This window comes from Haliotis rufescens, unplaced genomic scaffold, assembly GCF_023055435.1.
Source record: "Haliotis rufescens isolate VD_foot unplaced genomic scaffold, xgHalRufe1.0.p SCAF_5, whole genome shotgun sequence".
Taxonomy (NCBI): Eukaryota; Metazoa; Mollusca; class Gastropoda; order Lepetellida; family Haliotidae; genus Haliotis; species Haliotis rufescens.
The window spans coordinates 26486861-26505519 of record NW_025964223.1 but is presented as its reverse complement, the minus strand read 5'-3'; the positions used below and the strand labels follow the sequence as shown (position 1 = coordinate 26505519).

Here is an 18659-nt window from a genome sequence, read left to right as displayed (position 1 = left end):
ACCAATGTTAACTTTGGGGAGTGTTGCATGTGGTCCCTGGTGCCAGTGTTAATGAAGTGTAGTGTTTCCAACCCCATGTACCAATGTTAACTTTGGGGAGTGTTGCATGTGGTCCCTGGTGCCTGTGTTAATGAAGTGTAGTGTTTCCAACCCCATGTACCAATGTTAACTTTGGGGAGTGTTGCATGTGGTCCCTGGTGCCAGTGTTAATGAAGTGTAGTGTTTCCAACCCCATGTACCAATGTTAACTTTGGGGAGTGTTGCATGTGGTCCCTGGTGCCTGTGTCAATGAAGTGTAGTGTTTCCAACCCCATGTACCAATGTTAACTTTGGGGAGTGTTGCATGTGGTCCCTGGTGCCAGTGTTAATGAAGTGTAGTGTTTCCAACCCCATGTACCAATGTTAACTTTGGGGAGTGTTGCATGTGGTCCCTGGTGCCTGTGTCAATGAAGTGTAGTGTTTCCAACCCCATGTACCAATGTTTACTTTGGGGAGTATTGCATGTGGTCCCTGGTGCCTGTGTTAATGAAGTGTAGTGTTTCCAACCCCATGTACCAATGTTAACTTTGGGGAGTGTTGCATGTGGTCCCTGGTGCCAGTGTTAATGAAGTGTAGTGTTTCCAACCCCATGTACCAATGTTTACTTTGGGGAGTGTTGCATGTGGTCCCTGGTGCCTGTGTTAATGAAGTGTAGTGTTTCCAACCCCATGTACCAATGTTAACTTTGGGGTGAAATGTCACATCCATCATCTAATGTTTGCCTACAAATCAAAGAAAGACAAAGTTCTAATTCAGTAATTGGGACTCAATGCTCCATTATACCAAAGGGATCTGATAACTTGTCGCTGCGGTAATCCACTGCTTATAAGCTGATGTATGCAAATTGTGCCCCTTTCCCCAGCACTGTGAACACCAGCATGACAACTGACAGCTGCCAAATTCATCTCTCGAATACAAAATACTCAACTCGAATGGTCTTGAGCATGTTGAGTGGCAGGGCATAGCTAACCGTTTTATCAACCAGAATAAAACCTTTCAAATCAATCTCAACTTTAAATGAGGTTTATGGAAATCTGAGTGAGAAAAGAACAATTCTGATTTTTGTGGGAAAAGAATAAAGAGAAGAGGTTATCTTATTTTCAGTTTCAGCTTCTCAGTTTCAGCAAGCTGACAAATAACTTTCTTTCCTTCGATGTCAGATTTCAGAGCCAATATCAGAAACAATCCACCATTTTGAGGGGAGATGCACATCAGTATGATGCAGGATATTGCAGTGTATACTGTTGCTGTCACAACAATGATTGGTAGCATCCCAGAAGTGCAGATTTTTGGGCAATTAGGAACCCTAACAGTGTGAATCTCAGGTCATGGCAATATATCCCACAGCATGCTCATCAAAACAGCCAAAAATCCCTTTCCTTGAAAGTAAACCCAAGTGACAGTTTTTCCAATGATCCATCAATTCTTGAATTTCATGAAAAACAATTCTCAACAGACCCATAGCTTAAAGTCTGCTCTTGCTGGAGGCCAATAACAAATTGTTTGTCGATGAACTACTATAATTTTTGCTATTACAGTCCGTTTTTTACTCTGTAGCTCTAGACAGTGCCGACAAATGTTGGTTAAAAAAAGGGTTCAACAGCAACAACCAGTTTCAAGGTTAAATGAGTGTTGAAGACAAACGAAAACCAGTAGCCTCTCTCTTCCCGCAGTGATAGACTTGATGGATTAGGTAAAAACCATTTACAACAGATAGGAGGTTCTTTGTTGCCGATCCCTGTCAGGTTTCATTTGGGTTTCCTTGTGATTTCGCAGGATTACTCATTGAGAAACATCTGCTGACTGTTTCCAACTGCCCCTGCTACCTTCAGCCCAGACACACACCAACTCTTCCAGGGTTGTAACTCAGACATTGGAACATTTTAGGGCAAATCAATACCTTACAAATTAAAGACTTCCAGTGAACGTTCACATTTCATCAATTCCAATCAGGGAATGGAGAGGTAAAAGTATGTTTATTCACACTGCTGAAAGCTGGAGTTGATCCAAGCTACTATGACAGTTACTGCAAGGGTACAAAGTTGATGCAAGCTACTATGACAGTTACTGCAAGGGGACCAAGTTGATACAAGCTACTATGACAGTTACCACAATGGGACCAAGTTGATCCAAGCTACTATGACAGTTACCACAAGGGGACCAAGTTGATCCAAGCTACTATGACAGTTGCCACAAGGGGACCAAGTTGATCCAAGCTACTATGACAGTTACCACAAGGGGACCAAGTTGATCCAAACTACTATGACAGTTACCACAAGGGGACCAAGTTGATCCAAGCTACTATGACAGTTACCACAATGGAACCAAGTTAATACAAGCTACTATGACAGTTACCACAAGGGGACCAAGTTGATCCAAGCTACTATGACAGTTACTGCAAGGGTACAAAGTTGATCCAAACTACTATGACAGTTACCACAAGGGGACCAAGTTGATCCAAACTACTATGACAGTTACCACAAGGGGACCAAGTTGATCCAAGCTACTATGACAGTTACCACAATGGAACCAAGTTAATACAAGCTACTATGACAGTTACCACAAGGGGACCAAGTTGATCCAAGCTACTATGACAGTTACTGCAAGGGTACAAAGTTGATCCAAACTACTATGACAGTTACCACAAGGGGACCAAGTTGATCCAAGTTACTATGACAGTTACCACAAGGGGACCAAGTTGATCCAAGCTACTATGACAGTTACTGCAAGGGTACAAAGTTGATCCAAACTACTATGACAGTTACCACAAGGGGACCAAGTTGATCCAAGCTACTATGACAGTTACTGCAAGGGTACAAAGTTGATCCAAACTACTATGACAGTTACCACAAGGGGACCAAGTTGATCCAAGCTACTATGACAGTTACCACAAGGGGACAAAGTTGATCCAAACTACTATGACAGTTACCACAAGGGGGCCAAGTTGATCCAAACTACTATGACAGTTACCACAAGGGGACCAAGTTGATCCAAGCTACTATGACAGTTACCACAAGGGGACCAAGTTGATCCAAACTACTGTGACAGTTACCACAAGGGGACCAAGTTGATCCAAACTACTATGACAGTTACCACAAGGGGACCAAGTTGATCCAAACTACTATGACAGTTACCACAAGGGGACCAAGTTGATCCAAACTACTATGACAGTTACCACAAGGGGACCAAGTTGATCCAAGTTACTATGACAGTTACCACAAGGGGACCAAGTTGATCCAAGCTACTATGACAGTTACCACAAGGGGACCAAGTTGTTCCAAACTACTGTGACAGTTACCACAAGGGGACCAAGTTGATCCAAACTACTATGACAGTTACCACAAGGGGACCAAGTTGATCCAAACTACTATGACAGTTACTGCAAGGGGACCAAGTTGATCCAACCTACTATGACAGTTACCACAAGGGGACCAAGTTGATCCAACCTACTATGACAGTTACCACAAGGGGACCAAGTTGATCCAACCTACTATGACAGTTACCACAAGGGGACCAAGTTGATCCAAGCTACTATGACAGATACCACAAGGGGACCAAGTTGATCCAAGCTACTATGACAGTTACTGAAAGCAGACTTCATTCAGGCTACTTCTCCAGCTACAATGCAAGTGTTACTAAAAGTGGACCATGTTGATTCAAGCTACAATCAAGCCAGACTTACTAAATGAGGAACAAGTTGATAAGCGACTATTAAAGCTACCATGCCAGAGTTATTGAACATATGAGGCAGATCAAGTGAAACATCAAATTTCTTTAAATGTCTACAAAGCATAACTACTGCATAACACCCTCCAAAAATACGCAAGTCTGTCCAAGCTAATCTATCATTAGTCATTCCTAGTTTTGTATGCCTGTATTTGATTGGTTGAAATTGGTAACCCCAGTCTTTCAGTGTGTAATCAAGTATCACAGATCTTGCCACATCCTTGATTCTGCAGGGTATTAAATCTCCATTCTCTTATAACAAATACCCTGGGTCGATTTGCCACCATGGCTTCATTTGACCTAATTAGAATGTCACGATGCTAAAATAGCCATCCAATCATATTACTCACACGAGCGAGAGAAAGTCCGTACTATGACATCACATCTGGAAAGGAGCTATACTGGCAAATGAATCCAGGGTTTTTATCATAATAGAATAGAAACATAATACACTGGTTAATGGAGGTAGGTTCTCTTGACAGAGTGAGCATCACCTGAACCAACTGAGGAAATATAAGTGATAAGTAATCTGTCCTATCAGGGGCAGACCAGAAAAAAACACCTATCAATGTTTTATGTCAGTGACTGCATACTGGTTTACTTTCCATCAATTACAAAAAGTCCCAAGTGACATGAACACAGATAGATCTGAGCAGATGCGTAACAGGCTAAAGTTCTATTCTGATAGCAGTGTGCAGAAAGCACAGACATCCTCATCATTAAAACATAAACTACTGACTGACTTCACAACCATGAGCATCAGTTCTCCCCAGCACTGTAACCTGGTGGGATTCTTTAAAAAAGCACACTTGAGTAGTGGAAGGTAAGATGCTCGGTTCTGTTGGATCTCCTCGCAAATTCTCTTGGAAGACCTGACTCTGACTTGGAACATCGCAAAAAAACATCTTCTTAAATTACAAATTTAGGTAATATTGCAGCTGCCTTTATATCCTCAAAATCAAATTCAAAATCTATCTAACTGTGATAAAAAAAAACTCTTTCGGTATTTTCTTAGCTTATGGTACTAATCTGGTGGCAGACTAAACAATAATGACTTTTTTTAAATATAAAGGATTAAAAACAGAATCTGTTTGACTTCAATGTAATTAATGATGTAGATTTAAACACAAAGGTCACACAAACATTAATCAAACTCAGTATTTATAAATTGTCTCCACTTATATTTGCAAACTTTCAATCATCTCAGGCAGTCTCTCCTAACAAATTACATTTAATAATCCATGATATGAATAAAAAATAATTAAAAAATAATCTAATTTAAATGTTCTGTCAAATGAGATTGGCCACCTGACACATAATCTTAACAAGAATGACAGAACTTAAGTTTCAGACAAAACTGCTCCAGATGAGCTTGAGAAACCTGAACAAATCAATCTACATGAGACAGGAAACAATACATCAGGACACTTCAAGTAACTCAGAAGAAAGCCCCACCAGCCCTTACACAACAGGTGACCTGGTTCGGGAGAAAGACCCAGGAACACAGCAATGGTATCAGTATCTGCTCATGGTCCATCCTTCTGTCCGTCAGCTTCGGTAAGCAGCATTTCCGCGACAGACATTTATTTCCTACCACAGGACCAGCAGTAGCCTGGGGGTTGGATCGGAAGCGGCCTTATGTCTAATTTGTAGAAGCAACAATTGACTGTAGGGTGTTCTGAGACTGCTGAGGGGCCAGTTAGCCTCCTTCTGCCCTCTATGGACGGCGGTCAAGGGAAATCACCAACGACAACGTTCTGGACACGACTTCCACAAATCTAGCAATCGCGGCGACATTTTACCACAAACTGCTGGAAGCAAGGACCTAATCAATAGGCAATCATGTATCGCTTCAGTTTGGAAGTTGTGGGATAAAGGAACTCACAAAGACATTCAGAACTTTGTTGTTGAAAAAACTGAGCCAGGGCTCTAAAACCAATCATGTAGTGATTCAGCTTGCGTTGCCCTAAGTTAGATGAATTGCTGCTTCACGACCAAGACTTTTTAGGACCAACATTTTGAAAGGTTTCTTCCTTTTTTTCTGCAGTGATACATATCAATTTTAAAATCAATTATAGTAAAGTGCTGGTAAAGTTTCAATTGAAATCTAACTGTAAAAAGTCATCATGCAAAGGAGATACGATTTGTTAATGGAACATTGTCAGTGACCATGTATGTGAGAATATTTTGACATGTAGGCTTCAAAAGATAAGTAAGTACAAGCACAATGATGTATGTGTGAGGACCCTAATTAGACCTGTAGGAATATCAAGGTTTTATCATATTACCCATAATTCATCAATCTTTCATACTTCTATGCTGTAAATACCACTGCTGCAGTTTCAACATATTCATCAGCATGTCACAGAAAGAAATCATCGTCACTCTTCCTCATGTGAACTGTATAAGTGAGTGAATGTTGTAGCAGCAATACTCTACCGGTATCATGGTAGTTTGTAAATTCTCCTTGGCCCATTTCAAAAAGCGATCTTAGCGCCATAACTGTCATAAATCTGTGTCAAAGTATGGCATTACGGTTATCTTGGCCCCAAGACTGCTTTGTGGGACAGGGCCTCGGCCAGGCAAACCAGTGTTTGCTATAATGAGCAATGATCTACAACATCCACACACAAAGACACAATAAGACCAGTTACATTTATCTTGACTCTTAAAAAAACACTCAACTTGTAAAAGGATTATCTGTTCCAAATCAAAAAGTGGGTTCTTACAGTGCAGCAGCCCCTCTACCCTTGAAGCTCATTAGAATATTTATTAAATAGTGACTCCCTACCAATCTCTACCTGAGAATGCCATCAGGGGATCCTGTGAATTGCTTGAAGAAAACATTAACCGATAACCATAAGCACTACTAAATTTCAACCTTACTGGATACAACCGAGTGTAAAGGAGAAGAACAACAACCACATCCTACCCATCTGAACTGGTCCATTTCCATGTATCCTGCAGGAAAGCCAGTTCACCCAATCTCATTCACAATGCAGCTTACCCCAGTAATTCACAAACTAACATGTTTCTGTTTGCATAATCCATTACAAGAGTGCAAATCACAGCACCCAAACCTTAACAACAGTCCAACTTCTTTATGCCCCTGCCTAAACAGTTATGTAAATTAAAGCTGTTTGGGTATCTCACCATGTGGGCATGGTGCAGTCGTTGGCAGCCATGAGATAATTGATTTCTTGTGCAGACCCAGTTGGGATAACTCCCTGCGATAGATCTGACACAATCAACAACATATTCACAAATCAATGAGTGAGTGAATGTTGTTTAACGATGCAGTCATATTCCTGCAACATTGCAGCAGCCAGTAAATAATCAGATCTGGGTCTGAAAGCAGGAACGAGAAACTATGCCATGATGACAAGCAATCCCCCAAGACAACAAGCTTGGTCATCTAATCCTCATCTTCCTGAGGCAAGGGAGTTAACTCACTATTAAAGTCCAGGTTCCACCCATGCCGACTAGACTGGAAGACTGGAGTTACATTTTGGCTGGAATAACGAGTGTATGCATAGTCCAATCAAAATCGTGTAACGAACTAGACATCCAGTTCATAAACAACATGGATTTCAACACGCAGATTTCTGTCAACTGCAGGAATTACAAAACATGGGTACCGTCCAAGGGGCTTCGACAGATATTTTCCAAATGTTTTCATGTTTTTAATCAAGATGCTCAAGTGATTTGATGCAATTTGGGAGGTAAGACCCGTCTTATTACAATATAGATCTTGATTAGTGATCAAATTGTCTTAACTGGGTGCCGCCATTTTGTTTGAAGCAAATGCAAGTGATGTGAGTGATGCAATCTGATTGGTCAATAGAAGGGACATAGAAGGGACGTAACTTGTAATAGCCTGTGGTGGCACAACGATCGAACCACAAAATTCCAGCCTAGTTAGGCAAGGGTGGAAACTCGACTTCTATAGTCAGATAACGCCATTGCCTCAGGAAGATATTCAATCCTCCTAAGCGTTGATGAGAAGCCTAAGATATTGGAGATCTATTCTTCATCTTTCATATTCCAATCTTAACCATGTTGAGTTTTCAGTTACAAAACCATATCAAAAATGATTTTTTCAGAGATATCACTATGTTAAGCAATCTGTGAAGACCCCACACAATATGTAGGAATATTCCTCTCAAAAGTGAAGGTGTACAAATACAACTACTAATACATTCAATAAGAGTTGCCTCAAACTAACCAACCTGCTTCTGTGAAGTCTTTCAGTACATTGACACTGTTACCATGGTTACAGGAAACAAACATCCCAGATAGTCTGATTACATGTCATTTCTTCAACAGGAAGGGAATTGACTGAGATTCAGCCTGGAAGACCAGCCTATCTAACCTATGAGAACAGCCCAATATAGGATCCACACATGCCAACATACCAAGTGTCATCTGGATTTCATAAAGGCAGATTTTTTATTGGTTATTGTCCAAAATTCCTGTAAAAAGTCTCTTTATCTGTGCATTTGAAAACAAGGATCCCATCTGATGGCAAATGCTACAATAGTTTACCTTGGCCCCAAGCTCTGCACACTGGCATATCTTAGGACACAGTGGTCCTGCTTGGAGGGAGGAGCCACATGCTTACCTGGTGGCGATGAGCTTTAATGTCGACTGATGTTACGACCAGTGCAGCTCTACAGCATAACAAGGGCTCTTTCTTGATAAGAAATAAATTGTCAGCATCTGACTGAAAGACATACCAAATTATTTTTCATCCTTCACAGGATTCCAGATGAAATTGATCATGATATAGAAAAGCCAGAACCCCTTGCAGACCATGGACCCAGGTGCATCAAGAGCCAGAGACCCAGCCATGCTTGTAATAGCCGTGCTGCCTTTGTCAGAACACACTCAAACTTCAAAGGTCTTTCACCTGAGAGATACTAGGTTTTGTTAATCACGACCAGTGTTTTTTATTTTATTTTAATTTAAACACTCTCATCTTACTTGCATATCTGACTTTTGAATGTTGCACATTGATACTGACAATAATATGAAGCATTCACATTTGAATGTGGAATGACATTGAAGCACACATTCTGACATGATATTGAAGCATACCTAACCCCTTGATACCAATAGGATACTAAATCATACTGAACACCTTGAAACCCACACGACTATGACTAATATCGAACACCTTATAATATAATTGTATAAAATACACCCATCTACATGTCCCGCTGAAAGTAAATATCATACTCAATCGATAACATATTGCGAGAATCCTGCGAGGCTGCTGACTCGGCAGAACACAGCACCTTAATACTGACATAACATTAAATCATACTGAACACCTTGATACTGACATAACATTAAATCATACTGAACACCTTGATACTGACATAACATTAAATCATACTGAACACCATAATACTGACATAGCATTAAATCATACTGAACACTTTGGTACTGACCTGACATTGAAGCATACTGAACACCTTGATACTGTCATAACATTAAATCATACAGAACACCTTGATACTGTCATAACATTAAATCATACTGAACACCTTGATACTGTCATAACAGTAAATCATACAGAACACCTTGATACTGAACTGACATTGAAGCAGACTGAATACCTTGATACTGACATAACATTAAATAATACTGAACATCTTCATACTGACATGACATTGAAGCATACAGACCACCTTGATACTGACCTGGCATTGAAGCAGACTGAAAACCATAATACTGACATAACATTAAATAATACTGAACATCTTCATACTGATATGACATTGAAGCATACAGACCACCTTGATACTGACCTGGCATTGAAGCAGACTGAACACCTTGATACTGACATGACATTAAATCATACTGAACACCTTGATACTGACCTGGGATTGAAGCAGACTGAACACCTTGATACTGACGTGACATTGAAGCATACTGAACACCTTGATACTGACCTGACATTGAAGCATACTGAACACCTTGATACTGAACTGACATTGAAGCAGACTGAACACCTTGATACTGAACTGACATTGAAGCATACTAAACACCTTGATACTGACATAACATTAAATCATACTGAACACCATAATACTGACATAACATTGAAGCATACTGTACACCATAATACTGACATAACATTAAATCATACTGAACACCTTGATACTGAACTGGCATTGAAGCAGACTGAACACCTTGATACTGACCTGACATTGAAGCATACTGAACACCTTGATACTGACCTGACATTGAAGCATACTGAACACCTTGATACTGACACAACAATAAATCATACTGAACACCTTGATACTGAACAGACATTGAAGCATACTGAACACCTTGATACTGACATAACATTAAATCATACTGAACACCTTGATACTGACCTGACATTGAAGCAGACTGAACACCTGGATACTGACCTGACATTGAAGCATACTGAACACCTTGATACTGTCATAACATTAAATCATACAGAACACCTTGATACTGACCTGACATTGAAGCAGACTGAACACCTTGATACTGAGCTGACATTGAAGCATACTGAACACCTTGATACTGTCATAACATTAAATCATACTGAACACCTTGATTCTGAACTGACATTGAAGCATACTGAACACCTTGATACTGACCTGACATTGAAGCATACTGAACACCTTGATACTGACCAGGCACTGAAGCATACTGAACACCTTGATACTGAACTGACATTGAAGCAGACTGAACACCTTGATACTGAACTGACATTGAAGCATACTAAACTCCTTGATACTGACATAACATTAAATCATACTGATCACCATAATACTGACATAACATTGAAGCATACTGTACACCATAATACTGACATAACATTAAATCATACTGAACACCTTGATACTGAACTGGCATTGAAGCAGACTGAACACCTTGATTCTGAACTGACATTGAAGCATACTGAACACCTTGATACTGACCTGACATTGAAGCATACTGAACATCTTGATACTGACCTGACATTGAAGCATACTGAACACCTTGATACTGACACAACAATAAATCATACTGAACACCTTGATACTGAACTGACATTGAAGCATACTGAACACCTTGATACTGACACAACAATAAATCATACTGAACACCTTGATACTGAACTGACATTGAAGCATACTGAACACCTTGATACTGACCTGACATTGAAGCAGATTGAACACCTGGATACTGACCTGACATTGAAGCATACTGAACACCTTGATACTGTCATAACATTAAATCATACAGACCACCTTGATACTGACATGACATTGAAGCAGACTGAACACCTTGATACTGAGCTGACATTGAAGCATACTGAACACCTTGATACTGACATAACATTAAATAATACTGAACACCTTGATACTGACCTGACATTGAAGCATACTGAACACCTTGATACTGACCTGGCACTGAAGCAGACTGAACACCTTGATACTGACATGACATTGAAGAATACTGAACACCTTGATACTGACATAACATTAAATCATACTGAACACCTTGATACTGAACTGACATTGAAGCATACTGAACACCTTGATACTGACCTGACATTGAAGCATACTGAACACCTTGATACTGTCATAACATTTAATCATACTGAACACCTTGATACTGAACTGACATTGAAGCATACTGAACACCATAATACTGACATAACATTAAATCATTCTGAACACCTTGATACTGACATGACATTGAAGCATAATGAACACCTTGATACTGACATGACATTGAAGCATACAGACCACCTTGATACTGACCTGACATTGAAGCATACAGAACACCTTGCTACTGACCTGGCATTGAAGCATACTGAACACCATAATACTGACATAACATTAAATCATACTGATCACCTTGATACTGACATGACATTGAAGCATACAGACCACCTTGATACTGACATGACATTGAAGCATAATGAACACCTTGATACTGACAAAACATTGAAGCATACTGAACACCTTGATACTGACATGACATTGAAGCATACTGAACACCCTGATATATTGTTTACAAAACAAATCACAACAAATACCAAGTTCTGACAAGAAGAAAGATGACCAATTAATATGAACATGTATTTTTGCCATTGGCATAATTATGAGAAATGAATTAAATTATTACAAAACATCTCACACAACACAGAGAACTTTGACAACAGACGTAGTTGCCATGGCATGACAGTACAAAGAAATTCTCTACACCTTTATGTTTAAAACATCCCATTGTTCATTAATTCAACATTACCCTACTTTCCTCAAAAAGAGCACACAAAACATAATTCAAGATATTGCTGCAACTTCTTTATGCCTATTCATGACTACCTCTTCAGAATGTGTGTCAAATCACTTCCCATGTGACAATCATGATTGAAAGCATGTGGCCTTGTGTGCGCCAACCAGTCCTGTTGACTGGGGCAGTTGTGAACTGAGGCTTTAAATGAGGAATCACTATCAACAGCTGTTTGCTTCACATTACGCTAACAACAGCTTTGTTGATGAGTCTTCAAACAAAGCTTGACACCACATCCATTTCATTATAGGTGTGATAGTTTGTTACCTCATAAACTAACACTGGCACAGGACAGTGTCCGAAGCAGTGAAAGGGAGACAACTCTGTCTTACTATGTTCAGCATTATCAAATGGTGTGAATGTGTTTCAAGCTACAGTAAAATATTGCAAGGGGTCCACACCATGAGCACATCATCCAATCAGTTTACAGTTCATGTCACACAGGTTGGTATGTATCATTACGACATCTCAAGGGAAGACTATAGTCTAACTAGAGTACTTGTGACCATGAAGAACTTTGACAGGAATTCCATGCCTGTCTACTACATTTAATGTCTGTTGCTTTTAGCCAATGTGTGTATTTGCTGAACAGAATTTTAAAAAATTAAAATAGTGATGGCTCTTTATATGGTTGAAATGAGTGAGTATGCTTTTATGTCACTTTTACCAATATTCCAGCAATATCATGGCAGAGTACACCAGAAAATGGGCTTCACATGTTGGACTCATGTGAGGAACTGAACCCGGATCTTTGGCATGACAAGCAAACGGTTTAACCACAAGGCTACCACACCGACCATACATGGTTGAAGACCAATTGCTTATGAATGTTCATAAACACACATGTTTGTGCAACTCCTTGAGGGATTTTTGAAATGGTTGAATTCTCCCATACAGCGCATTGTAATCCGTTGCAGTCTGGTTTACAATAATTGTAAACCCTCCTTTGAGGGCTTACAATGATTGAATGTAAACCCTCCTACAAGGGTTACAATCATTGTAAACTCTCCTATGAGGAGTTAATATAACTTCTATACTTAAAAATTTGTGTTTCAAACGTCCGATGTTCTAAAATAGAAGATAAGAAATGGAGGTTTCATTATGGATGATGGGAATCGAAACTGCAACCTCAGGGCAGAAGATGAAAAGTTGTTCAATTTTACATGTCATGAATCAAGTTGGTCCATCTTGAACGTGTTTTTTCTCTCGCACGCTTTGATTGAATAGCTTTTATACCACGACACCCTGTATTGTTTCACTGTAAGGTCTCTTGATGTTTTCTTATTATCTATGTGATGAGTCGCTTCAAAAACCCTGACAGGAGGGAAGCATACCAAGGAGGCCAAGGTATGCTCCCAAATGTCAGGGTTTACAATCTCAAACAATCCCTAGGCGAAGTGGGTTACAAAGGCACTGAAAAAGGAAAATATGACAAAACCAACAACAATAAAATATGTTCATAAACTTGTCATTCCTAATATGATAATGACTGATGATCCATTAAATCCCAAGCCAAACAATATTGCTGCTGCTGCTCTAAACAATATTTCAGTCATATCACAGTGTTTCAGCTTGATGTGGGAGGAAAGCCTGAAGTGATGCAGGTCTTAGACTTTTACCATTTTGGTGATACCAACAAGCATCTTTTTGGCTCTGACAAACATAAAAACATTAGCAGGGTGAATCATGGAATTAAACCCCAAATCATAGATGTCTGGCATGACGTGGGGACCAACCCTGCACAGCCATCTGCACCACCTTCGTCAATAGGGCCACCCGTGCCTAATTGCTGTGAACACAATGACGTACATACAAATACAACTGATGGAGTGATAAAGCTCCAACAATCAACACCCTTATCATTTGTGATGATGTATTCACTCCACTCCTCCATATATCATCCATGCTTCCTAACCATTTGACAGCTAGATAACCAGCCAACAAATGAACGCCTGAGGTAAAAGAATCAGGGAATAACATTCCCATCAATTCATTGCCAGTTTTCAAACCTGGTATTCAAAAGGACTCATAAATGTTTTCATCCTTGTCTATTTGCTGCCACTGTGAGGGTAAACACATTCCCCTATATATTCAGGTCATATTCATACATTCTTTAAAATCAGTTCCCATGGAAGATATATTTGGTCTTTACATTCTAGGCCTTGTATTGCTGCTCCTGATGGATAGTTAGGGGTCTCCAAGCTCTCCTCATCCCTGTGATGAAAGCTGATACAAGGATTCACTATATGCTACTCAAAATAAATTAAGGTCCATCCGATTCTTTCATACTACTGCCATGACCGATTAACTATAGTAATATGACAGAATCTGGTAGGCATTAACTTGTTTTAGTAGTATATATGCCCATGTGATATGTTTACGAGCTTCACCTATTTTCAAGCCCCTAAAGAATACGTAACCACGCAGTTAATGCTGTAATCAAAGGAGACAGTTCAGAGCCCACTGAACACATCAAAGTGTTTGCCACTTGCCCCTGAAGTCATGTTATATATTAAGCTACATGAGGTAAGATATTCAGTAATGAAAACATACCTCAAAACATACTTTTTCACAAATGCACATTTCAATCAAACTTGATCTGATGATAATTTTGCTTCTGAACAATCGTATGCACCGATGATGTATCAGCTGCTGTTTGTAAACGTCCTGTGTGTAATGTCATGTGATCATGTTGTGCATCTATGTTCAACTTGACTGTCATGGAGGGGCTGAAAATCAGGTGATGGTAACAAGATGGTGCCTGATCGACTCGTCGCACTCGACGAGGCATTATCGCAATAAAATCAAGACATGGTCATTTGACTATCCAAGTGCTAACAGTGATAAATGTTCTCAAAGGTAAGACCTAATTTTAATGTATGGGTATTGTTATTGGACATGTAATCAAAAATACTTCTTAGGGGCTCGAAAACCTATAACACGAAGATATATATGCACTCAGTTGGGAACATGCTACTTCCTCAGCAGAGTGTCAGTGGCTGGACATTCTATGGAGTGAATCATGACACTGACTAAGAAGCATAATGGTACATGGAGGAAGGTAGTGTACAATGAGAGAAAAGCATCAGTGTCCTACCTTGCAGTGTTGTTCATACATGGCCATAGAGTCAGAGTTAGCAACACATGGGGCCAGAGGCTGCAAACACAACACAGTCATATACATAGTGAGGTACAGTGAGGTACATTCATGTAGTTCCTCGACAGCAACATACGATACAATCCTAAAACCAATATCACCCAATAATAAATTACCAGTCGCTAATACAAATCTTGTATTCTCCAATGCTTACATTACCTTTGTGATACAAACCTGCTGTTCCCACATATACCAAGTTTGTGCCCCCACATTAATAGTTCCTATGCCATACAAACCTTGAATCTCTTCATGCTTAAACCAACTACGGGGTAAATTATCTGATTGTAATGAGACTGACAGTACCTTCGTCTGACTAAAGCATTTCATCACTCTCAAAAGGAAATATTCCGTTTGTCTGATATTGAGGTGAAGCTCACATCTACATGTACCATATTTGACGTAATAAACGCCCACGATGATAATGGCTAATATATAGGCTGGTGAACAATCCCAATTAGCACCCCATCCCATTGATCAATGTACACAAGACTTCTTTATTCGTGTATAATACACTCGTGTGTTATATGCACCCTTAATTACGGGCAATTAAATTCTGGAAAAATATATCTATCGTGTTGTATCATTTCAGGCTGTAAGAATAAACTACGAAATTTACAATCTTTCAACTCACCAAATTATATTCGAATAAGAGCCCCTTATTTCTAATTTTGAAACCGCCCTGGGCGCTTATTACGTAGAATACGGTAGTATGAAATAAACTGTCCAAATCTGGGACAGAATAAGCACTGACAAAGAAAGAGTGTATGTAGCTGTTGTATGACAAAAAGGCTTGAACAGAAATTTCCAGAAATGAAGTATGGTGTGTGTATTGCAGGTCTGGATAGACATGAAGCTGCTGTTTGTTCAGTCTGGACCCCAGGGGCTGTCGTCCATGGTCTGTAGGCCAGTTACTAAACTTTCATTTGGATGCACGGCACACATTAATCAACACAGGACGTCTTACATTTGAAACTATTATATCAACATTCATGTAACAAAAGGTCCTGGTGACATCTAAAGAGGATTTGATGTCTTAATATTTACCTGTTGATCAGTAGGGTTTGTGTAAGGATTGATTTCTTAATATTTACCTGTTGATCAGTAGGGTTTGTGTAAGGATTGATGTCTTAATATTTACCTGTTGATCAGTAGGGTTTGTGTAAGGATTGATTTCTTAATATTTACCTGTTGATCAGTAGGGTTTGTGTAAGGATTGATTTCTTAATATTTACCTGTTGATCAGTAGGGTTTGTGTAAGGATTGATGTCTTAATATTTACCTGTTGATCAGTAGGGTTTGTGTAAGGATTGATTTCTTAATATTTACCTGTTGATCAGTAGGGTTTGTGTAAGGATTGATGTCTTAATATTTACCTGTTGATCAGTAGGGTTTGTGTAAGGATTGATTTCTTAATATTTACCTGTTGATCAGTAGGGTTTGTGGAAGGATTGGTTTCTTAAAACATGACTTTGTTGATCAGCAAATTGTTTTTTCCTCAAGTCTTCCCATGACATACATGAACAAATAGCTTAGATATGTAAAATACATTTTGAAAACATTACATCAATATCATACTTTAAAGAAACCAAATGGTGGGAATCAATTAGGATATAATCATTGATCATGTGCCATCAATGAACAGCTCAAACTGCTCAAGTACTGATCATAATTACATTGACATAACACAGGTAATACCTAACACAGCCATAGTGTCTGGAAATAACACAGCCATAGTGTCTGGAAATTACACAGCCATAGTGTCTGGAAATAACACAGCCACAGTGTCTGGAAATAACACAGCCATAGTGTCTGGAAATTACACAGCCATAGTGTCTGGAAATTACACAGCCATAGTGTCTGGAAATAACACAGCCATAGTGTCTGGAAATAACACAGCCATAGTGTCTGGAAATTACACAGCCATAGTGTCTGGAAATAACACAGCCATAGTGTCTGGAAATTACACAGCCATAGTGTCTGGAAATTACACAGCCAAAGTGTGTCTGATACTAACACAGCCATTGTGTCTGGTACTAACACAGCCACAGAGTCTGGTACTAACACAGCCACAGTGTCTGGTACTAACACAGCCACAGTGTCTGGAAATAACACAGCCACAGTGTCTGGTACTAACACAGCCACAGTGTCTGAAAACAACACAGCCATTGTGTCTGGAAATACCACAGCCATAGTGTCTGGAAATAACACAGCCACAGTGTCTGGTACTAACACAGCCACAGTGTCTGGAAATACCACAGCCACAGTGTCTGGAAATAACACAGCCACAGTGTCTGGTACTAACACAGCCACAGTGTCTGGAAATAACACAGCCATAGTGTCTGGAAATAACACAGCCACAGTGTCTGGTACTAACACAGCCACAGTGTCTGAAAATAACACAGCCATTGTGTCTGGAAATACCACAGCCATAGTGTCTCGAAATACCACAGCCATAGAGTCTCGAAATAACACAGCCATAATATCTGGAAATAACCAGCCATAATGTGTCTGGAAATAACACAGGCAAAAGGCATCTAGAAATAACACAGCCACAGTGTGTCTGGAAATCACAGAGCCAAAGTGTCTGGAAATAACACAGCCATTGTGTGTCTGGAAAAAACACAGCCACAGTGTGTCTGGAAATAACACAGCCACATTGTGTCTGGAAATAACACAGCCATAGTGTCTGGAAATAACACAGCCACAGTGTCTGGAAATAACACAGCCACAGTGTGTCTGGAAATAACACAGCCATAGTGTGTCTGGAAATAACACAGCCACAGTGTCTGGAAATAACACAGCCACAGTGTGTCTGGACCATAGTGTGTCTGGATATAACAAAGCCACAGTGTGTCGAGAAATAACACAGCCACAGTGTGTCTAGAAAAATAAAGCCACAGTGTATCTGGAAGTAACACAGCCACTGTGTGTCTGGAAATAACACAGCCACAGTGTGTCTGGAAATAACACAGCCACAGTGTCTGGTACTAACACAGACATAGTGTCTGGAAATAACACAGCCACAGTGTCTGGAAATAACACAGCCATAGTGTCTGGAAATAACACAGCCATAGTGTCTGGAAATAACACAGACACAGTGTCTGGTACTAACACAGACATAGTGTCTGGTACTAACACAGACATAGTGTCTGGAAATAACACAGCCACAGTGTCTGGAAATAACACAGCCATAGTGTCTGGAAATAACACAGCCATAGTGTCTGGAAATAACACAGCCACAGTGTCTGGAAATTACACAGCCATAGTGTCTGGAAATAACACAGCCATAGTGTCTGGAAATAACACAGCCACAGTGTCTGGAAATAACACAGCCACAGTGTCTGGAAATAACACAGCAATAGTGTCTGGAAATAACACAGCCATAGTGTCTGGAAATAACACAGCCACA

At 39.8% G+C, this 18659-nt stretch overlaps 1 protein-coding gene across 5 annotated transcripts in view; it reads right to left on the bottom strand.

The window, feature by feature from the left end:
* The window catches only part of LOC124110672 (mitogen-activated protein kinase kinase kinase 7-like), an 84065-nt gene that overhangs the window by 27773 nt on the left and 37633 nt on the right, over positions 1 to 18659 (bottom strand). For all 5 annotated transcript variants that reach the window (XM_046470013.2, XM_046470026.2, XM_046470018.2 and 2 more), the window contains one exon: positions 15191 to 15250. In XM_046470013.2, coding sequence (XP_046325969.2) covers positions 15191 to 15250 — 60 coding nt within the window. The remainder of the gene's footprint in view (positions 1 to 15190; positions 15251 to 18659) is intronic.